Source organism: Grammomys surdaster, unplaced genomic scaffold (genome assembly GCF_004785775.1).
Source record: "Grammomys surdaster isolate TR1022 unplaced genomic scaffold, NIH_TR_1.0 363, whole genome shotgun sequence".
Lineage (NCBI taxonomy): Eukaryota > Metazoa > Chordata > Mammalia > Rodentia > Muridae > Grammomys > Grammomys surdaster.
Genome location: NW_021604782.1, coordinates 8,876,161 through 8,899,428, shown reverse-complemented (window position 1 = coordinate 8,899,428; position 23,268 = coordinate 8,876,161). Strand labels below are relative to the sequence as shown.

General features: G+C 39.1%; 1 protein-coding gene across 1 annotated transcript in view; it reads left to right on the top strand.

Annotated features, from left to right (window-relative positions):
- Shoc1 (shortage in chiasmata 1) overlaps nucleotides 1-23,268 on the top strand; it is a 63,149-nt gene that overhangs the window by 38,637 nt on the left and 1,244 nt on the right. Inside the window, exons 13-24 of the mRNA XM_028779871.1 lie at nucleotides 1,157-1,261; nucleotides 3,833-4,011; nucleotides 5,178-5,250; nucleotides 7,181-7,250; nucleotides 8,593-8,771; nucleotides 8,966-9,083; nucleotides 10,790-10,901; nucleotides 12,026-12,147; nucleotides 17,037-17,130; nucleotides 19,556-19,687; nucleotides 19,879-20,028; nucleotides 20,827-21,745. Coding sequence (XP_028635704.1) covers nucleotides 1,157-1,261; nucleotides 3,833-4,011; nucleotides 5,178-5,250; nucleotides 7,181-7,250; nucleotides 8,593-8,771; nucleotides 8,966-9,083; nucleotides 10,790-10,901; nucleotides 12,026-12,147; nucleotides 17,037-17,130; nucleotides 19,556-19,687; nucleotides 19,879-20,028; nucleotides 20,827-21,745 — 2,253 coding nt within the window. The remainder of the gene's footprint in view (nucleotides 1-1,156; nucleotides 1,262-3,832; nucleotides 4,012-5,177; nucleotides 5,251-7,180; nucleotides 7,251-8,592; nucleotides 8,772-8,965; nucleotides 9,084-10,789; nucleotides 10,902-12,025; nucleotides 12,148-17,036; nucleotides 17,131-19,555; nucleotides 19,688-19,878; nucleotides 20,029-20,826; nucleotides 21,746-23,268) is intronic.

The following is a 23,268-nucleotide window of genomic DNA, read 5'->3' as shown; positions in this document are numbered from 1 at the left end:
AGGGCATACTAATAGAAAAAAATAGAACACTTACCATTTGCTGAGTGACATTGGATGGAAATCTTACCCTCTTGGCCAGTCTGCCTGCTTCCATTCACTTGTAAGTTCTGGGTGGTAGTCCATGTACTCTGCCTTGTGGTTATAGTTGAATCAGTGCAAGAGACACGTACACTGTGATTATTACACACTATCTGGACCTAGTTTGTTAGTAAAGTCAATTTTCTAAATTCATTAAATTACACAGATAGTAACAAATTTGCAACTTCTTTTAAAGATAGTAAATTCATGCAAACACATACATACACTTAAATAAAAAAATAAATAAATCTTTTCTGGACATGATGGTTCGTGCCTTGAATCATACAGCTCAGCAAGCAGAGGCATGTGGAGCTCTGAACCTGAGGCCATTCAGAGCTGCGTAGTGAGACCCTGCAACAAAACAACAGCAACAAAAGTAAAGTAAGATAGGACCAGCAAGAAGGCTTTGCAGATAAAGGCACTTGCTGCCAAGCCTGATGACCTGGGTTGGATTCCTAGAACCTACATGGAGGAAGGAGACAGAGTACTGCAGGTTGTCTCCTGACCTCACACACATGTATGGCACATGCATGCACTCTCCTCATCTCATACTTTCACATGCAGAAGAATCCAACCATTCATCTTCAGGAAGTGCATAGAACACATCGAGTGAGCAATTGGCTCATCCCTTGTGTGAGTTTATCTCTGAGCTAACACTTTCAGATATCTATCTGCATTTCAAAGTATTTCTTCATTTACAAGTCTCTGTATCTATCTTAAACAATAGGAAAGTTATGAATTTAATTTTCTTCTTGATTTAGAGTTGCCCTTTCCCACCCCCACCCCCAGGAGAAGTAAACATAATGTAATAGTCTTTACCACTAGGGGATGAGCTCTGCAATTGGTTGTCAGGGTTCAGGGCTATCTTGAGCATCACTTATCCTCACTAAGGCTGAGTCCTCATCTGTAAATGAGGATCACAGTAATCCTGAGAGGATTACAGAGTCCATGAGTTAGCCTGCTCATGCACAGCCTAGCAAATATAAGCACTTGCTAACAGATATTAGCTGTCACTGTTAATCAGATCTGATGCATATTCTAAAACTCTAATGTATTAGCTATCTTTTTGCTTATATAGATAAAAGTGGTGACAGAAAAATGACGTTCAGGCATGCTGCTCTCTTACATCTCCTGGTAACAATTAGAGATGTCCTTTTAACATGCAACTTGGATACGGCATTAGGTTGGTGGAAAAAATTTTATTTCTTGTTTTCTTCTTGTTGAATATTTCATCTGAAATAACTTACCCTTCTGAAAAAGATAACATCTCTTGAAAAAATATGTAGCCTTCTCTCTTATTACACTGATCAACATACATTTTGTCATAATTGTTAATGGAATATATACATATATAGTATGTGTTATATGTATTTTAGTGTTAGGGATCAAACTCAAAGACCTCTTCCTACTTTAATGCTATAATAAGCAGTCTATCACTGAGCCACACTCTCAGCACAGAATGGAACTATGTATATTCTGACTATGGTGTTTGTTCTAGGACTGAATTGCTGAGTTCTGATGCCTTATACAGATTTAAATGTATAATCATTATTATGAACTGGTTTTTAATGTGAGATTTGACATTTTGCCACATATATTTTAGGCCCTTAGTGCACGTTTGGAACTTTATCTTAAAAAGTAAGAACTAGCTATTGTACAAAATAGTTTAGCACTTACTGCACAAGAATAGGGAGCCATTGAAAAGATAGGATTTGCTTTTAAAGTTAATCTGGGGCTGGAGAGATGGCCCAGTGGTTAAGAGAATATATGCTTTTACAGTGGACCCCAGCTCAGTCCCCAGCACCCATGCTTCCCAGCTCAGTCCCCAGCACCCATGCTGAGCTGCTGCTCTGTGGGGCTGTCGCCTCTGACCTCCGTAGCACCTGCACTCATGTGAATTTACCCCCAACACATACATACAGAGAAGTAAAAATACAATAATTTTTGAGGGTGGGGTCAGAGTTTCTCTTCATATCCCTGGCCATCCTGGAACTCACTGTGTAGACCAAGCTGGCCTCAAACTCAGAGTTCCACCTACCTCTGTAGAGATAGGACTAAAGGTATGTGCTCCTATGCCTGGCCTACACTAAATCTTTTTTAAAAGTTGTAAGTCCAACCACAGTATTCAGAATCATGTCTACAAACCTTAGGAGGTAACACATAAGTCAGTCTCTAAGTCTCCTGTCAGCCTGGTAACACTGATGTAAGACTTAACGTGCACACGCATGGAGGGCATCTGGAATGAACTGAACATCCTAAGTCAGCACTCACTAATTACCCAGATATTTTCAACACCTGATCTACAGAAGCTACCACGTGTTCTGCTGCAAAAATTCACCAAACTCAGTGAGCCCCAAAATCTCATGGAGAATTTCTTCAGAAAGAAATTCTTGGGATACAAATTTAGGTTTATTAAATATGACCTTTCAAGGACAAGATTTAGGATCTTTCATGTTTAAATCACTTTTAGTGGACAGGTATGGTTTTGTAGGCTTGTATTGCCAGCTTTTGGGGAGACTAACAGGGCCCCTGGGATTTGAGACCATCCCGCAGAACATAGCACGACCCTGTCTTATGTGCATGATTTAGACCCCAATATTTTAACAGATGCGTACATTAATTATGAGTAAATACCATTTTTTACCCTGAATTGACATTCTAATGAGGTTGTCACATACATTATATATATATAAAAAATCAGGTACAAAGTTACATAAATTAAATACTAAGAAAATTCCAGTGAAACAATGTTTCAGAGGATTTCTATGTAAGTGTAGATTCTGTTTACAGGAAGAGTGAATTAATATTCAGTAAGTACTAAGCAGGAAAGAATAGGATGTATTCAAAATATACAGATATGTACAAATAAGTTAATGTTATAATAGCTTAGAAAGAGACCTGTGGTATTGATTTTTTAGCATTAAAACATTATATGTTTTTAATGAAAAGGAAGATATGTTTAATCTGGTTTAAACATTTTACTGGTTAGTCTGAAAACTTGGGAGGCAAAGACAGGTGGATCTCTGTAAATTCAAGGCCAGCCTAGTCTACAAATTCCAAGCAGCCAAGGCTATACAGTAAGACTCTGCCTCAAAAAGGAAGAAAGAAAGAGAAAGAGAGAGAGAGAGAGAGAGAGAGAGAGAGAGAGAGAAAGAAGAAAAGAATATTGCCCAGCATGTACATATATCAAAATTTTGCATAGTATTCTATAGTATTCATGTACAGTTTGCAATAGTAATTATGTTTTAGATATAAATTTAAATTAAAGCATCAAATCTATTTCATTAAAATGAGAACAGGACTAAGTGAAATGTTAATTGTTTTTGTTTTTACTTTGTTCTTATTTTCTGTGTTTTGCATTGCCTGTAGAGAGCAGAAGAGGACATCAGATCCTCTGGAACTAAAGTTACAGGCAATTGTTATCTGTCATGTGGGTGCTAGAAACTGAACCCCGGTCCTCTGGAAAAACAGCCAATGCTTTTAACCACTGAGTTATTTCTCCAGACCTATTAACTGTCACTTAAGATTTATTATTATTTCTAGTCAGGCATGGTGGCATATGAGTTTATTCCCAGCACTCAGTAGGCAGAGGCAAAGACAGGAGCATCTCTGTGAGTTTGAGGCTAGCCTGGTCTGCATACATCCTATCTCAAGAAACAGAACACAAAAAGGTTTTTTTTAGTATTTTTGTATGGACTAATAATATTCAGAAACATTAAAAGACTTAACATTTTCCCTAATTTTTCTTTAACAGGATATTTGTCAAATGCAAAAGATATCTACAAAAGTATGTTAGACTCCTGTTTGGATAACATTTGGAGACAACTGAAAATTTTACAGTTTATTAAGGAAAAAAGGCCTAAAACCAACTATAAGATCCAAGAGTTGCAATGTCAGATACTAAGTAGGCTACAGAGTCAACAACAAATGAAGGTTGAGTATTGGGCTGAAGCAGATAATGTAATTAGTATAAAGAAGGGGGTGTGACATGATTTTATGCATTTAACTTTGAGGTTAAAAAATAGGCTATGTTTAGCCCTTGACGGTGTTCTCCTTAAGTAAGATGGGAGTAGTATCAGACCCAGAGAAAGGGGATTCGTGTCACTATTCATTGCCTGCTTCAAATTTAAATGCTTCAGATTCTGTTGTAAACTGTTGTCTTGGATTATGGAGATTTACATCGTAATGTAACTGTAATAATTTACTGTTGTGTAGTGAGCAAGAATCTCTTCCGACATGATCCTGTAAAAAATACTTTATATCTTGGCTTATATTAGAAAATTTTTCTCACCCATCCTTCATCAATTATATGAAAGATGAATTCATGAAGTTTTAAGGTAAAATGCGTCCATAAACCTAATCCAGCAGGAGACCATGACACGTGGTCATCCTGAGTCTGATGTAAATTCGTATGAAGTCTTTCCCTTTCCCATTCTGTTGCTCCTCTATCCTCAGCTTTACAGTCTCTTGAATGGCTTTCGCAAGTGTTAAGTTAAATCAGTAAGTGACAAATTTACCATTAAACCCAGCTCACTGCTCCCTCCAGCAAGAAGCTGCATGATAAGGAGGAGAGTACAAGTCGCTCCTTTGTCCAGTGACGTCAGACATGGGGTTGACATTAACAGTAACAAAGCAGGCCGAGAGTTTTCGTATAGATGCTATAGACAGATGCTAAGACTCTGCTCCAGAATACGTCCCTTTTTGATATTTGGTGTTACCAGAATTTAGAACAGGATTACTTACTGTGTAACCCGTGAGCTCCCTTTCTGTTTGTGAGACAGGGTTGGTTCTCTGCAGCAGAAGCTGGCCTCGCCCTTCGGGTTCTCCTGCCCAGGCCTCCTGATTTCTGGGATCACAGGCTTCCACAGCTGGCAACTCGAGTCTCCTTGATGTTATGTTTATCTAACCAGTTAGTGTTGCTAGTTTTATCACATAGCAAAACTGTGGAAAAGAATAATTCAGCTGGGGGCATACCTGAGTCTAGAGCACTTGCCTGCATGCTCGAGGCCCTAGTTTTGATCTTCAGCATCACAAAAAATACAGACGAGAAGAATGATCGTTGAGCAATCAATACTTGTGGAATTCTTATTTTTGACTAGGTACTGATTATAATAAGAATGGACTCAGATGGAGAAAAGCATTTGCTTATTAAAACCCTTAAGAAAATAGAAGGTAGGGACCTTTATCTTGTACTTCATTTAGTAAGTGTTTTAAGTTATAAAAATGTATTTATCTAACTGGCACTGACATTAAACTGCTATAAATTTGTCTTCTCAAAATCTGGGACTCAGTGGGGTTTCTCCAATGGTTTGATTCTCCAGTTGCTCAAACATTCATCAGGATTTAGCTGACAATTTTTAAATCAATGTAGACTATAAGTCTACAGTATATCTATAGTGTATTTATATGTATTTTTACTAAGAATATAATTTTATTAAGACATGTTTTTTTAGATTACTCCTTAGTTGCTACATTAGTACTGCCTGCTTACAACTCAGCTTTATAAACAAGGAAAAAATTCTGAAAGACATAGCATAGTAGGTCTTATAGGTAGTTATTGAGATGGAATCTAACCCAGTTCTCTCAAGTCAGTGTATACTTCAGCTGTGCTCGCTGATGCCGCGTCTATCAGTTCTTTCTACTTTGACCTTTGGAACCCATTGCTTGCATGCAGTCTCCATCACACCATAACTGAAATGTTATTTTCTCCCACAAGTCTTTGCTTCCTCTGTAGCCCTCTTATATGGAAGCAGACTATTTTCCTTATTTGTGTGTGTGTGTGTATGTGTGTGTATGTGTGTGTGTGTGTGTGTGTAAACTCACTCCTACCTACAAGATGGAAGGAGAAAACCAACTCCTGAAAGTTGTCTTCTGACCCACTAAATAAATAAATCAGGAAAGTGTTGCATAATATTAGCATGTCATATGGAGGTGAGGAAATGTTCTGCTCCATAGGGAAGAACACCTAGGCCTGCATAATGGAGCACCTCCTCCTTTGATATCATTTAAGATGACTGACAGTTGCAGCTCTTATCTGGTTTCAGGCTGAACACTCAATTGCTTTTAGTCTTCATTTCAGCATTGCCTGCTGATGCAAAAACTTGAATATACAAACTGAAAATGTTTTTAATCTTTTAGACTGACAACTACCCTCAGCCAGGAGCTGGTTAGGCATGTGCACGGATGTGTGTGTGTGTGTGTGGTGTGTGTGTGTGTCTAATTAATGATAGGGGAAAATCTGTTTTCATCTTCCACGTGTTTGGAGACTCAGTGAAGCACTCACCATGTCACTGGTTATACACTTACTTGGACGTTAGATGATAGGGGTTACCTTATGAACTATATAAGGAAATAGTTCTCATCCTTATTGTTACCAAAGCTATGTGTTATCAAGAAATACTGCACATAATGGTTAACAATACTATGCCATGATTGTACAGTAACTTTGTGAACTTTACAATTTATTGAAGTACACTAATAGAATACAGAATTAATTTAGGCTTGGTTTAATTGTTCTTTAATTAGTTATGCCAAACAGAAATAAGCTGATGGCTGTAAGGATGTTTGAAATTTATATTTTGTTTATAAACACTAGTAAGAAATTTAAGTTAAAGTTAAAAATCATGAATGGCTGTTGCCCAGTAAGTCTTGTGTTTCTTATATAGTCAATAGACAAATGCACACACACATACATTCATATCATATTGATGTACACTCCCTTGCTGATTTTGTTATATGCTTACATTTTTTTGGCTAGAGAAAAAGATAATCTACTATGATTTGGGGCAAAATAAGATTAAATGCACAAATAATGAGTATTTAATATGGCCGTTTTAAAATTAAGTGTTTGACGACCACTTTTGTGTGGCATAAAAAATTTACATTGTTATGATCTCTGTGTATGCACACTAGAAATATTGCTTAAGTTTTAAGCTTTCTGATAAGTAGACTTAGAAATATAACCTGGAAAATCATATTTCAAGTAATTTCCTTGTTTTCAGATTTTTAGATAATTTTAATGAGAGTAACACTGGAAAAAAATGTAAACAAAACTGAAAAAGAAGTATCTTGCTGAAAGAAAACTCCCTTTTTTTCCAAACAGGTTTAACAATGACTGTTTTACGTTCAAATGAAAGAAAAGAGTTTTTGGAAACTAGCAGTGTTTTAAAAGGGTAAAGCTGCATCTTTTTAAATGTCCAGCATGGTTCCACAGGAAAGGGAAGGTTCCTCCTGGTGTCTGGGCTGTAGCTATAGCTCAGTGGTGGGGTACTCACAGGCCAGGAGCTGAGCCCAACACCCAGGAAGCTGACTGCTCCCAGAGTTCAGGTTAAGGAAATCTGAAATCCACAGCTTTACTCTCCTCATGAAAAACGCCTTACACAGAACATTTTAACTCCAACATGGCCTTGTATATTTAGTAATGTAAGCATCCAGGGTTTTGGTTCAACCTTACTTTAATATCCCCAAATTATTATCATCATTGTTGTTAGAATAGAAACAAAACCAAGTGCTCAGCACTCAGGGGGCAGAGGCAGGGTCTCAGCTAAGGCTCTACAGAGAAGCCCTGTGGGGGTGGCAGGGGCAGGGGCGTGGTGGGGAGGGCCAGGGAAGGGAAGAGGCAGGAAGGGAAACGAGAGGAAGAGGAAAAAAAAACCTTTTAAAAAAACAGCCTAGTTTTTCTTCAGTTTCTTGGTGTGGCTTGTCATATCTCCCTTTGTCCTCCGGAGGGCCTGCTAATTAATAATAGGCCTAGCATTGTGTTTTTAAATGTCTTTATTTTGCCTTATTTCACATAGAAATTATTTCTAGTATTGGGATCCAACTAATGAAAAGAAATATAAATAAAATAGAAGCCCACAAAACTAGCATAAACACTTTTTAATTTTTATTTATGTATGTATGAATATTCTTTGTGTATATGTGGTATGTGCCAGTGGAGGGCATCAGATCCCATTACAGATGGTGGTGAGCCACCATGTGGTTGCTGGGAATTGAACTCAGAACCTCAAGAAGAGCATCCAGTGCTCTTAACTGCTGAGCCATCTCTCCAGCCCAGAGGCAGATTTTTCATGTTGACAACTATTATTGATAATACTCGGGTTAAAAAAAAAGTTATTTTTGGGATATGAGCATATGAAATATTGTATGTTCTGGTATTTTTTTAAAATATGATCATCAGAGAAAAAGATAAAATGGTGGTGTATGCCTTTAATCCTAGCACTCCGGAGGCAGAGACAGGCAGATCTGTGAGTTTGAGGCCAGCCTGGTCTACATAGTAAGTTCCAGACAGCCAGAGCTATGTAGAGAGACACTGTCTAAAAATCCAAAACCAAACAACAACAACAAAAGAAAGATAAAATGAGACAAATGCAGTCAAAAGAAGTGAGCAGGAAGTGTGCCAGTGTTTTCCAGTTGAGTAGGCCGAGGTCAGCCAAGCACAGGGGCCATCTTTACTACCCCAGCTAAGGAGTGGCAGGAGTGTGATTCCCTTGTCTCCGCCTCTTTCGTCTCCAGTACGCATGCCTGTGTGGTTGTGCACAATCACAGTATCGGAGCACATTTCCCCTGGAGCAGCTTCTCATTGGTGGTGGAGTACAACTACGTGGGGCACTCTTGCTGGGCCGAGCACTGCCAACAGCTAGACGTACCTTTCCTGGCCTTTAAAGTCGCTGTTCCAGACACAGCTCTGCAGAGTAAGGAGACAAGCCAGTGTCTTTCTCCACTAGAACAGGACTGTCCTTTTCACAGAAAGACTTTCCTTTGTTCTGATTGCTATTCATAAAGTAAATACTGTGTTTGTGTAACTTCTTTAATGTGCACCTGCATTACTGCTGTTTATCAAAAGGTATGGCCAAAGAGAAAGCAAGCATTTAATTCTCTTACTTAGGAGATGCCTGGCTGGATCCATTTGGTGGGTTTCTCTTGAAAACTCCGATTCCATATGTATTTTTTGCATCTGAAGGACTTCTTAATACTCCAGAAATACTCCGGCTGCTGGAGTCTAAGTAAGGCACCGTGTTTTAGTTGTTGGTCTTATGTGTGTATGTTCTGATAAGCTAAATAGTATGCCTCACATGTTGTATTCTAGTTTATTATATTCTTGAATATTGTAGTCTTTCTTACCCAAGACTAGAATATACAAGAACTGCTTTCCAAAGAGTACATTAATTTATATTTCTAATCCCCAAACGCTAACTATTGAACATCTTTTATGATATTAACTAACTTTATGAGCAAAATAAAATTTATTTTTTTTCTTTAAATTTGCATTTTACTTAAATTTCTCTTATTACCAACACATATAGATATCTTATGTGCTATTTTCTATAAATTACATGTTCAAAGATTTGAGCCATTTGCAAAATAGAGAATGAGAATTTTTGCTTAAAAACAGCATGGAAAACAGGACTATAGAGGTCTAAATGTATGGTGGGGTTTTCAGGTCATTAGTTTTGAGTGTTTTAAATTAAAAAATAGTGTACCATAGCACACAGGAATACTGACATGCATGTCTATGAAGGCTAATTGGATTGTTACTTCAGATAAAATCCAAATCAACATTCCCTGCTTTTGTTCTCATTGGAAAAGCTACTGGGCATTCATCAAAAAACTGTTAGCTAAGTGTACCCAGGGACTGGTCGTAGCTCAGTTGTAGAGTGGCCTTAGCATGTGTGTGCGAAGCCACTTAGTGTTTCTGAGGCCCTAAATTTAACCTGCAGCAACAGCTTGACCTCCAAAATGAGTCAGTTTAGAAAGAGAGAAGAAAATTGTAATAAATGCGGACCTTATAGTCTTTTGATGTGGTATCTGTATTTTATGAGAACTAGGATAAATTGGTCAAAACATTTGTAATAGTGAACACATACTAATATTCAGCACAATTTCCAAGACAGCATATACTTTTTAAAAGGATTATCATTGTAAAAAAAAAAAAAGATAAAAAGAAATTAGCACAGGCTGTAGAGATGACCCAGCTAGTTAACAACAGTACCTGCAGAAAACCAGACTTTGGTTCCAGCCAGACTTTGGTTCCAGCACCCAGGTTGGGCAAGCTCATAAACACCTCTAACTCCAGCTCAAGGTGATCGAGGAGTCTGATGCCCTGTTCCTGCCTCCACAGGCACTGGAATGCACATGCATTCACACACACGCACATGCATACACACAGACATATATAAACATATATAAGAATTAAAAGTACAATTTCTAATAAATAAATGAGTAAATAAGCCAGGCAGTGGTGGCACATGCCTTTAATCCCAGCACTTGAGAGGCAGAGGCAGGCGGATTTCTGAGTTTGAGAGTTTGAGGCTAGCCTGGTCTACAGAGTGAGTTCCAGGACAGCAAGGGCTACACAGAGAAACCCTGTCTCGAAAAACCAAACCAAAATAAATAAATAAATAAATAAATAAAATAAAAAAATAAAAAATGAGTAAATAAAAATGCAAAAAAGAGATGAACACAACTCAAGATAAGACCAATAGAAAATGAGGCTTTCCAAGTGAGCAGGTATAGATTAGAGGTGAAAGGTTTCTAGTTTCCTTTATACAGTAAAGAAATCACAATTTTCTTCCCGAAATTCAAAGATAAGTTGAATTATGAAAGAAAAACAGTGCCTTACATAGTTTAATACTCAGAAGGGCACCTTGATACTCAGAAGAGCGTTCTGGGCCATGGCATTATTTTTACTGAAGAATATTGTCTTTTGCAGCTATAATATCACACTAGTGGAGAGATGCTGCTGTGAGTCACTGAAACTCTTTGGAAGTACAGAGTGTTATGTGGTGGTGACAGTCGACGAGCATACTGCTGTAGTTGTGCAGGTAAAACTGTAATAAAAAATAGAAACTCAGATGGGAAGTGGGTCCCCCACACAATCCTTAGCATAACGATTAGGAATGAATACCTTCAAAGGTAGGAAATTATCACATTAATATATATTAAAAATAGAAAATCACACATATTAAAATACATACAACTCAGTGGGAGAGGATGCAACTAAACTGGCAGAAACTTGATATGCCACGGTGGGGTGATACGTGGAGGGGCTCCATCCTCTCAGAGGAAAATGGGAGGAGGGATAGGGGAAGGATTGTGTGGAGAGGGAAGGGCCAGCATTTAGGATGTAAATAAATAAATAATATATACAGCTGTGTGGGAACTTAAGGTATATATACATTCTTGAAAGAATCTCTTTATATGTTTGCTTGATTGAAGTACTAGATGTAAGGAAATGGAGATTAGAAATCAGGTTTGATGACATAGAGAGTATAAATTACTGATAAGTGTGGTGACGTACACTCTGATTTGATGAGTAAACATTATAATATAAGAATGATTCAAGTCCTGGATCTTTAAAAATGCCATGTGTCTTGAATATTTAAAGTTCCTAATTATTTGTTGACTTGGAAGAAATTTCTTAATCCATAGTTACAGAACTTTCTGTTAGAAGGACATATCATGAATTACACACTTTATCGAAATGTCTTAGTAAAGGACAAGAGAGTCCAGATGTGGAGAGAACCGGGAAGTCTCCTCAGCCGCCATTTTAACTGTTCAGGGCAGGCTCCAGGGCTTACCTCAAGCCACCATGCGTACATGGCAAATGCTCTCTCCCATTGCACCACCAACAGGTTATTCCATAGGCTTTAAAATGTGCTTTCTGCTGCCCGAGAGTAGCCATGTCCCAGCCCACAAGAAGCTCTAGCATTCCAGGATCCTGGTTCAGCTCTTAAATCCTGTCTTGGGCTCTGGAAGACCCACAGGCTCCCTGTTGATGCTTTTCCTTGTTTTATGTCTACTGCAGCTCTCCCTGGTTCCATGGGATTTTAATTTTTACACGAAATAAGAAATCATACCTATACCTTTTAAGCTGTCATTTATATACTATTGAAGTTTTTTAAACAGTAGTCAACCTAATGTAACTTCATTTTCTTTACTTTTATAGGACCTAGAAGAATTACATCATGAGAAGGCATCAGACAATATCATTATGAGATTAATGGCACTGTCATTCCAGTATAGCTGTTGTTGGATAATACTATATTCCAAGGAAACACTAAATTCACAGTAAGCAAATGCTTCTTTATCCACAGTCAGAGTCAGAGTCTTCTTACTCAGTCCTCTCTGCACACAAATGCTTGTGTCACGTCATGTCCTGTTATTCATCTGGTGTGCTTTAACTGAGGCATGACTCTGGAGACAGATGACACATGCCATCTTGGACATCCTGTTCAGATCATCCCCTCCTACCCTGTCTCATTAAGCATTATTGTTTTACGTGTTTTATCTCTTTATAATCTTGAGCTTCTTTGCTAAATGATAAGTCACTTTTAAACCTCATCTAAAATCATGTTGATAAATTGAATACATAACTCCTATCTGTATTTTGATGGGCTCAACCAGAACACTAGAAAATGCCATGTCCAGATAATGGCTTGAGTCATCATTGTATCTTCTATCCTTTACTGATAAGCAGAATAATCATTCCCCCTTTATCCTCTGCGAGCTGGCTTTTTCCTCCCGCCTCTGTACCAGTCTTTGCTTGTGGAGGTCACTGTCTCATGAATGTCAATTCTTTTATCTTTCACTGCTCTGAAGCATTTGTCTGTTGTCAGTTGTGTGTTGCTCCAAACTCTCCAGTTCCGTGCCCCTCCAGGGGCTTTGATTGTCCACCTGTCTAAGAGCTTTCCCCTGGCTTTAGACCTTCTTTGTGTCCGTCTCTAAAAATATTTGTTGAGTTCTTTCTCTTCTGTTCTATTCATTCTATTCATTATACATCTTCTCTACTACAGCTTTCATCAGTATCTGTTGTTATATAATTGGTACATCTGTAGTCTTTCTGGGGAATTCCTGGCATAGATCTCTATTTTTTTTTTTTCAAGAAAGTGTTTCACTGTGTAATTCTGGCTGTCCTGGAATTCACTGTGTAGACCAGGCTAGATCTGCCTACCTCTGCCTCCCAAGAGCTGGTATTAAAACCATGTGCCACCGTACCCCACTAAATGTCTAATTCCTTTTTAAAAAAAGTTTTTATTTATTTTATTTATATGAGTGCACTGTCACTGTCTTCAAACACACCAGAAGAGGGCATCAGACCCCATTACAGATGGTTGTGAGCCACCATGTGGTTGCTGGGAATTGAACTCAGGACCTCTAGAAGAGCAGTCAGTGCTTTTAATCACTGAGCCATCTCTCCAGCCAAAATCTCTAATTCTTTATCAAATATTTCTACCCTCATATTCCGCAAACTCTAAAAGTTAGCATGTTCAGATATGAGCTGACTGTATATTCTCTGTCCCCTTCAAATCAAGCACTTCTTGTCTGTCCTTTAGAATTTTTGGTATTGCCTCCTATCCAGTTGCCCTGTATTTATAGCACCAGTACCTTAGCTTAGATTTTATTTCACTACCAGTTGTTTTTCTGTCTCCATATAACCTCAGTGTTCCTTTAAGTGGTGTGTCATATACTCAATTGATGTCCCTAAAGCCAAGATGTGATTATCCTGCTTTTATGAAAAGCCTTTACTGAGGGCCTGGGAAGACAACTGAGTCAGTAAAGTGCTTGGCACAAGGAACTGACTTCAAATCCAAGGACCTAGGTTTAAATCCCAGAACCTATGTTGAAGAAAAAAGTTGGGCATGGTGGTCTGCATTTTAATCCCAATGGTAGGGAGGCAAAAATAGGTGGGTCTCTGTTGTTCACTGGCTACCAGCCTAGCTTAGTTGGCAAGTTCCAGGACAATTACAGACCCTGTAATTACAAAGCAATAGAGATGGCACCTGAGAAGAGACACGTGAGATATTCACTTGTGGCTCTACGGCACAGTTGAGAACACTTAATCCCAGGCAGAAGCAGGCAGATGTTTGTGAATTCAAGGCCAGCCTAATCTACATAGAAAGTCCCAGACCAGCCAGGGCTACATATGAGACCTTGTCTCCAAAAAATAAAGAAGGAGAGGAATGAGGAAAAGAAAAGGTCATTAACTTCTGGCTCCATATGCATGTGCATATACACAAGCACTGTACATACACACACACAGACACATACCCAAGCAAACATACAGAGAACCTTTACTGAGCTCCTCGTTACCTACTGAATACAATACACTTTGTGGCCATGTGTAAGGTTCTGGGGAGAGAACATAGCTGGATTCCAAACTGGGCTTCCCTGCCTTCCATTAGCCGGGCACTCTACTTCTTCAACTGTTTCCTAGAGAGAAACTGCACTCAGGCCTCTAGGACCCGTCCCCAGGCACTTACTGTGTTTCCTCCTCCATCTCTCCTCAGAACGCCCTCATGTACCCTTTCCATCCTGTGAACAGCCTGGCTCTCTGCTTCTTCTCCTCTGTTGGTTCTTTGGAGTACTTGTTCTAAAGCTTTTGTCTGTTAGATGGTCAGAAATTGTTCTTTGAGTTGTCTTTCCTACCAAATTGCTACCCAGTTTCACTCACTTTTATTCCTGTAAGTACCATATCCTACCTAACCTCACTGTAGGCTTCAGACATTCTTTAAATTGGTCAACAAAGAAGGTATCAATATATTTGTCATTGCCTGTGATTTTTTTCCTCACTTTCTTGATGCTATTTTTTTGTTGTTTGTTTGTTTGTTTTCAAGACAGGGTTTCTCTGTGTATCCCTGGCTGTCCTGGAACTCGCTCTGTAGACCAGGCTGGCCTCAAACTCACAAAGATCCCCCTGCCTTGGAATCCCAAGTGCTGGGATTAAAGGCGTGCGCCACCACCACTTTTTTTTTCTTGGTGCTGTTCTCGTTTCCTAGTTTACCAAACGCTTTCTGTATAATTGTTATCTTATGAGAACAGACACGTACTGCAGTCTAAGAGTCTAAACGCCTTGGCTCTTAACTCCTTTTCTGTTAACAAACAGCCCCATTTATCCCTTGCCACCTGAACTACAAAACAGAAGCTGTGGTCTGTGCTTTAACACTGTCATTCTGAAGATTAATAAGGCCTGTGAGATACTTTATGGTTAGTGCTACTTATAAATCATTTTTAAGCTTCATCCAAAGCTTGGCAGTTTTTTCAATAAATTACTTATTTGGAAGTTTTCTAAGATTCTCTTTAGATTGCTGTTTAAATATAGTTTTGTGGATCAATTGAAGTATAGGGAGAATAGCAGAAGATCCCAACCTGTTTTTACCTATTGTGTAAATATTCTTAGATAGCTTTATTTTATCTGAATAGGTACTATGATAATTTATTTATGATATAATAAAATATATTTTCAGAATTTTAAGTTTCATAGTTCTATATCATTAGGTAATTGTATTTTTTAAGTAGTATATCAATAAGCTGACCAAATGAGAGAAATTGAAAATGCAGAAGAAATTATTTGAACTATCTTAGTTGTTCAGGCTGATAGTTTCTATATAAGGAAGAGCTCAGAATACCCTTTGAATGCCTCAGAATACCTTAAGAATACCCTTTGGTTTGGTGTTTTCTGAATATAGTTGTACTTGAAGCCATGATTTATCATCATCCAAGGTAAACAACCTATAATGCAAAATTAACAGGAGAGGAAGCTCACTGGACAAAGTTCGGAGGAGGAATTCAAGAGTCTTTTCCTAGTTTACTCAGCATGCTTAATTTTCTCAGCAACAATCTGTGACAGTACTTATAAACCTTTGTCTAGCCAGGAAGCTTAACAGAGACATATGACCAGGGTTAAGGGCTTAGCACAAGTTGGAGTCTTCAAGGTTAAAAAGTGTTCAACGGAATTCATATTATCTGTACAAACAGCTTGGGCAAAGTAAGTTACTTTATCAACCTATTTCTCTGTGGAAAAACCTTGGATGTTGTGTGACACCATTCATAGGGGGATGCAAACATGTCTACTTCCCTAGGTAGGGAGCCAATGACAAAGTAAGCCTGCCAGCACAGCCCAGCGTGATGGACCAGAGTTTATTAGGTTACTTACAGGAGTGTGGGGAAGGGTTAACTGTAGGCGCAGAAATGAATCTACATCACCAAAAGCCCACTAGGTGGGCGATGGCTCACCAAAGCTGCAAACCTGTAACTCACTGCACAGCTCACAGGCAGGCGGCTTGACAGGCTGCAGAGTGCCTTTTCCAGGCAGCTCAGTTGGAAGATGCTCAGACCACCCAAGCTGCCTGGAAGAGGCAAATCAGCCAAGCTGTCTGAACAAAAGCAGAGACCAGCTGAGCTGCCTGAAGAGGCTCAGACCAACCGAACTGACTGGAGAAACATACTCCAACCATAGTGAGCTGTCTGCAGACTGTGCAGAGAGCTCCAGCTTCCCAGCTTTTCTGAGGTGCTGGGGTGGGCTTTGGTGACAGGGCTGTCTTTGAGTCATTTCTGCCCCTGTACATAACCCCTCACCCATAGTCCTGTATGTAACCACAGTAAAGCACGTGGTTTACCACGTTGGGGTCTTGTGTTCTCCTTACTTTGGTCTATCACTGAATCCCTACCTGGGATGAATAGACATTTGCTCACATCTCCCCAGGAATATTGTTAAACAACACAGAGGAAGAAGCCTAGACATAAGAGTTGCCTTGGAGTTCTTAGTGACCAGCTGTCAATCTCCTCACTGCTGCCTAGAATATACACAGTGAGTGGGTAAAGGTAGAACCAGGCTCTCAGAGGACAACAGTCGGCATGGCCCTGGTTGGTAACTATTGAAGGGCAAAGGTGTGCATGGCAGTATCCTGCTCTTTGACCCCGAGATGGAGTATTCTATGTGTCTAACTTTAGTTCATGCAGTCATCCCTAGAGATAAGAATGGAATGGGCTGGATTTCTCTCCTCACCCCTCATCTCCCTCCACACACAGCCCCACATCCCTAGGCTTAATGGCATGGTTAAAGACAGGAAGTGGAAATGTCTTTTCCAGGGAGTGTAGAGTAAGTGCAAAGAGAGAGATGGACATGCTTGCAATAAAATATCCAATAAATAAAGATATAAAAATAAAATTCTTCTTAGGTACCATCTTACAGAAAAGACACTTCATCACCTCGCACAGATTTATGCAGCTTTGGTTTCCTCAGGCCTTAAATCTGAAGAACTGGATGTAAAGGTATTACTTTCCTATACATTTATATGTTTGGTTCATAAACTAAAGTAACACTTGAACACAGGTGCCAAGTGAAAAGAAATATTAAACAGACACAGTTCCTTAAGAGCCAGTAAAGATCAGGACCAAATTATGAAATATATTTACCTTTGAGCTTGTTTTTAAAAGTGTTTATGTGTATTTGTTTACATACACACATAAATACACACAAAGCAAATAAATAAGTGACAGAAACTTTAAGCCCGGTATGGTACATGCTCCTGTGATCTCAGCACTCAGGAGACTGAGGCAGAAAGACGGTGAGTTCAAACAACTGAGTCATCCCTCCAGAGGTCTCTGTCTCTCTCTGCCTCTCTCTGCCTCTCTCTGCCTCTCTCTCTGCCTCTCTCTCTCTCTCTCTCTCTCTCTCTCACACACACACACACACACACACACACACACACACACACACACATGATTTTGGCAAGAGTATCTTAGAATCAAATAAGCTAAGTTAAGATTAAATGAAAAATTACCCACTGAAATGAACACTCAAAAGCAAAACATTTTACATTTAATTTAGTCACTAATTTTTGAGAAATTTATATAAGCAAAGAATGTATTTTGATCATATTCATCTCAATTCTTCCCACTAAGTTCTCAGATCCCCTCCTCTCTCTTCTGACTTCATGTCTTCTTTTGGGTTTTTTTGTTTATTTTTATAGCTCACTAAGTCTTTTTTTGTGCTGCTCATATTCACGTGTGGCCATTGGAAGCATGTTTGACCTAGTAGGGACTATATTCTTATAGAAAACTGATTCCCCTTTCCTGAGAAGCATCAGTTATCAATAGCTCCTGTCTTGGTTAGGGTTTTATTGCTATGAAAAGACACCATGATCAAGGCAACCATTTAACTGGAGCCAAGTTACAGTTTCAGAGATTTAGCCCATTATCATCATAACAAGAAGCATAGCAGCATACAGGCAGACATGGTGCTGGAGGAGCCAAGAGTTCTACATCTTGATCTGAGGGCAGCCAGGAGACTGAAATTCCACACTGGGCAGAGCTTCAGCATATATATATATATATATATATATATATATATATATATATATACCCTCAAAGCCCTCACTCAAGTGACATACTTCCTAAAACAAAACAAACAAACAAAAAACCCCACACCTACTCGAACAAGGCCACACCTCCTAAAAGTACCACTCCCTACGGACATGCATTCAAATACATGAGACTATTGGGGCCAAACCTATTCAAACTACCACAGCTCCTCAGCTGGGGTGGGTGGTTGTGAGCCTCTGTCTGCCCTGTGCTGGAACATTCACTGGCCTGACAGCTGCCCCTCTACTATGAACCCTGAGCCTTTTGGTGAGAGTGACACAGAAGTCCCACTTGTGGCTGGGCTCCACAGACACTTCTCTGCAGTCATGTTTCTGCATTAACCATGGTCCACTGCACAGATAAGCTTCTCTGATGAGGCCTAAGCTGCACGAATCTCTGGGCATATTAATTTGGAGTCAAGTTTGATATTATATCCACTTAGCAAAACAATACTAGTTGGTTTACCCCTGGAGCCTGTGATTTCCCCAACCAGGGACCCTGTCCAGATTTAGAGCACTAGGTATGCTCCTATAAGCTGGGCTTATGTTTTATTTTTTATCACAATAACAAATTAATTTATAAGTATTTCTCATGTTTAAGATTGTTTTTGAAAACTATCACACTGTATATTTTCAGTTAACTACTAGCAAAAGCGAAATATTAAATATTACCAGTGATTTTCAAATATTCTTATAAATGAAATATAATACTAAATAAATTTTAAAAGACTTTATAAGTAAATGCCAAATGAAAATAAGAAAAATGAATTCCAAAAATTAAACAATAGGATTCGATATTGAGAGAAAGAAGGGATCAGGTGTGGTGGCGTATGCCTTTAATCCTAGCACATAAGAGGCAGAGGAAGGAGATCTCTGTAGGTTTGACTCCATTATGGTCAACAGAGCAAGTTCTAGGACAGCAACAATTTTATAAAGAGACTTTCTCTAGCCCCCAGGTGGAGGTGCACTCCTTTAATCCCAGCATTTGGGAGGCAGGCAGGAGGATCTCTGTGAGTTCTAGACCAGCCTGGTCTACAGAGTGAGTCTCAGGACAGCTGGGGCTACACAAAGACACCCTGTCTCAAAACAAACAAACAAGCAAACAAAACCAAAAGGAGACCTTCTCTTGGAAAAGAAAAGAAAGAAAATTGATTTGGTTATTCTCATAAATAAAAGATCTTGCATTTGGCATACCTACAGTAGTAAATTATATATAAGGATGAATAAAAATTCACTACTCAGATTTTTTCCTTTTTATCTCAAACTATTTCTGAATGCTACATCTTGCTTCCTAATAGTCTCCTGCAGTCTAACATATGAGAATTATTTTTTAGGTTATAATTGCCCCCGGAGTAGAAGAGACTGCTTTAATAATTCGACAAATTGCAGACCACAATTTAATGACGTCGAAGAGAGATCCTCGTGAATGGTTGGATAAATCCTGGGTGGAAGTCTCACCTTCTAAGGTTACTTTTTCTAACTGTGTAATTTAAGCATCTGTGAAGCAGATATGCGTACCTGAATCCCTTACTGATGACTTACTTTTCCACACCCCCCAAATTGACTTATACATCCACTGACAAACATTTCAATCTGTACACTAAAGTAGGTCACTCTCAGAAGTCCCTGACTGAGGAGATGCCGCACTGTTTTCCAGGAGGAAATGAACCTACTTGATTTTCCGTGTATTAACCCGCTGGTGGCTCAGCTCATGTTACACAGAGCACCGTCCCTGCGCTGGCTCCTGATAGCAACTCCGGCTGAGCTGCAGGAGCTCCTGCCCCAAGTTCCAGGCAAAGTACTGAAGGTGGGTGAGTGCCAGGGCTCCTGCGCCTCCCTCTCTCCATTCCAGCTTCCTGTCTGTACCACGTGCACTGCTGAATGATGGGCTCTGGCTTTGTTTTGGATCTCACACAGGAAAGAAATAATTTACTGACTAGCTTTCATACAGAATTGTCATTAGCTGCGAATTATAATCTATGGTTTTAAACCTACCATAGATAATTCAGCACAGTTTATCACATTTCAAAGCATTTTGAAATATCATTGTATTCATAAATATTCAATTAACATATTTATATTTCCCCTTCTAAGAACTTCTACCGGGGCTGGAGAGATGGCTCAGCCATTAAGAGCAGTGACTGCCCTTCCAGGGGTCTTGAGTTCAATTCCGAGTGATCACATGGTGGCTCACAACCATCTGTAATGGGATCCAACACCCTCTTCTGGTGTGTCTGAAGACAGCAACAGTGCTCTCATATACATAAAATAAATACGTCTAAAAAAAAAAAGAACTTCCACCATAGTAGGGAAGAGAACTTTAGAGTTAATGGTGATATTTGAAAATTCTTAGCAAGAAATAGTATTCATGTATAATTTGAATAACTAAAATAAAATCCATTGTATTTGTTGTGAAACTAAAACTCTCTAAAAAGTGTAAAATTCTACTGCAAGCTGCTAAAAATATGCAAACTACAATGTTCTCTTTTAATGGCATTTAGTTATTTCTTATGTTAGTAAGTGGCTCAGTGTAGTCTCTATGAATTTAGCCAGGTATCACCTTTGTTTTTCTAGTCTTATTGCTTTTTTTTTTTTTAATTTTCAGCATTTTTGTAGCATCACTTCCTTGTTCAAGATTACTTCTCCCTCCATGACAAAGTCTTCTCAGATTTCATCACTTCAGGAAGATATGAATCAAACTGATCTCTTTATTTCTCAGAGTTCAGCTCCTATCATTCAAGAACACGATGAATATTATTTCTATGAAGACTCGGAAGAGACCGTGCTGAAAGGCACAAGCTCTTCTCCTCTGGAGCTAAGAGAAACACCATGCCTGTTGCCATCTGCAGCACCGCACAGTCAGCTGAGCTGCTGGGAAGACTCCAGCTGTGGTCCTGACACAGTGCAGAATAACCCTTTCCTAATGAGTACGGAATCAAAGAAAGTCACGTGGCCTTCCTTTCCCAGCCGAAGTGATTCAGGGTCAGATGTCTTTTCTCTGGGCCTAACACAAGTAAGTTGTGAACCCATAATGCCACTAACTGATTCTCAGAGGAGAGGAACTCATGATTTTCTAAATTGTCCTGAAGCAAAAGGAACCAGAAACATGCAAGTGTCCACCCCTGTCTTTTTACCAGAGAACTCCCAATCCCACCTTCACTGGGACTTTAAAAAAAACAGTTGTAGAAGACGGATTTATTCATTCAATCCAAGCTGTGGCGCAGAACAGACTACCTACAACAAATGGCACTCTCAAAAAGATGACTTCTCCAGTAATCAGCCAGAGTATCTGTGGGATGAGTTGGAAGACATCACATGCAGAAATACAAATGCTGGGACCAAAGAGACTTTTTGGAGAGAACTGCCAACAGTTCCCAGTTGGCATTCACTCTGTGCTTCTGACTCTAATGTAAATCAAAGAGGACTCAAGGGCCTTGACTTCTGCCAAAAAACTGGAAACTACTTAGGACAGAGAAGGCTCCCTGTATCTTCATCTAATTGGGGAGATTATGAAACACCAACAGGTAACATTAATAGTTGATACAACTACTTCGAGTTACGATTTTAAAAGCTAAAGCTGTGGGCTGGAGAGATGGCACAGTTCCTAATAGCTCTTGCAGAGGACCCACATTCGCTTCCCAGACCCACTTTGGGCAGCTCACACTACCTGTAACTCCAACTCCTGGGGATCTGACACCTCTGGCCTCCTTGGACAGACCCACATGCAGATGCAAACACATACACATAAATACAAATAATAAAAATATTAAAAAATGATAGCTCTATACTCAGACTTCAATAAATGTTTTGTTTTAATTGATATACTTAATATTCTCCATTAACTTTGGGTTTAAAAGAAAATCAAACTTGATATAACAGAATAATCCTAATTCTTGTATTATCAAATGAACCATACAGTCAACTAAAATTTAAAATAGGACTCAGGAGGCAGAGGCAGGAGGATCTCTGTGAGTTCAAGGCTAGCCTGATCTACATAGTGAGTTCCAAGACAACCAGGACTACACAGAGAAAACCTGTTGCAAAACAAACAGACAAACAAATAAAAAAAAAAAGAAGTTTAAAATAAAAATAGCAAACTTAAGTAAAGCAGAAGATGACCATGATTACAGAGAAGGATCAGATTCTGTTAAGTGCACATACTTACTTAGCTGACATTTGTTACTATAGCAGGGCTGGTGATGGCTCAGTCACTGTGGTGCTTACTGTACAGTCATGACACCTAAGTTTGATACCTAGACCCATGGACAAAAGCCTGGCATTGTGGCCATGGCTCATAATCCCAGCACTTGGGAGGCAGAAACAGGTGGATCTGAGGGGCTCGATGTCAGCCAGCCCAGCTTATTTGGTAAAATATAGGCCAGTACGAGATTCTGTCTTAAAAAATAACATCAAATCAGGATTAGTGGTACTTGAGGAGGAACAACACCTGAGTTTGTCCTCTAGCTTTCACATGCATATACACACATGTACACACACACACACACACACACACACACAAACCTTTTCTACGAGTTGCTTACCTTTATTGGGTAAGAACCCCTATTATCTTCTCTTTGATGGAGGTTTTTGACTTGACTGAACATTTTATTATATTACCTTTTAAAAGGGACAATTTTGCTTTCTCATTTCTAATCATGATGTCTTTACTTCTATATACTTTCTTACAGCATTGACCTGAACATCTAGAACAAAATGTTAAGATCTCATAAGGCATATGAATGTAGCTTAGTCACAAAAGGTTGTGGTAGAAGAGAAGTTTAAGTTTCAAAACTTCTCTTTTCATAGTCTCCTTCCTAAAACCAGAGAAGAGCCTGCCTGCCCTCACCTCCTCCTAATGGCACTGTCTGTTGTCCCTGTCCAGTAGACTTCCTTCTGCTTTCATGTCACATGTATCATATCATTTTATCCATCCCTCATGAAGGCCTCCCAGTCCCTTTTCTAGTTTGATGACTTTTAGTAACCCCATACACACATATGCAAATTACAATCCATAGTAACCCCATACACACATATACAAATTACAATC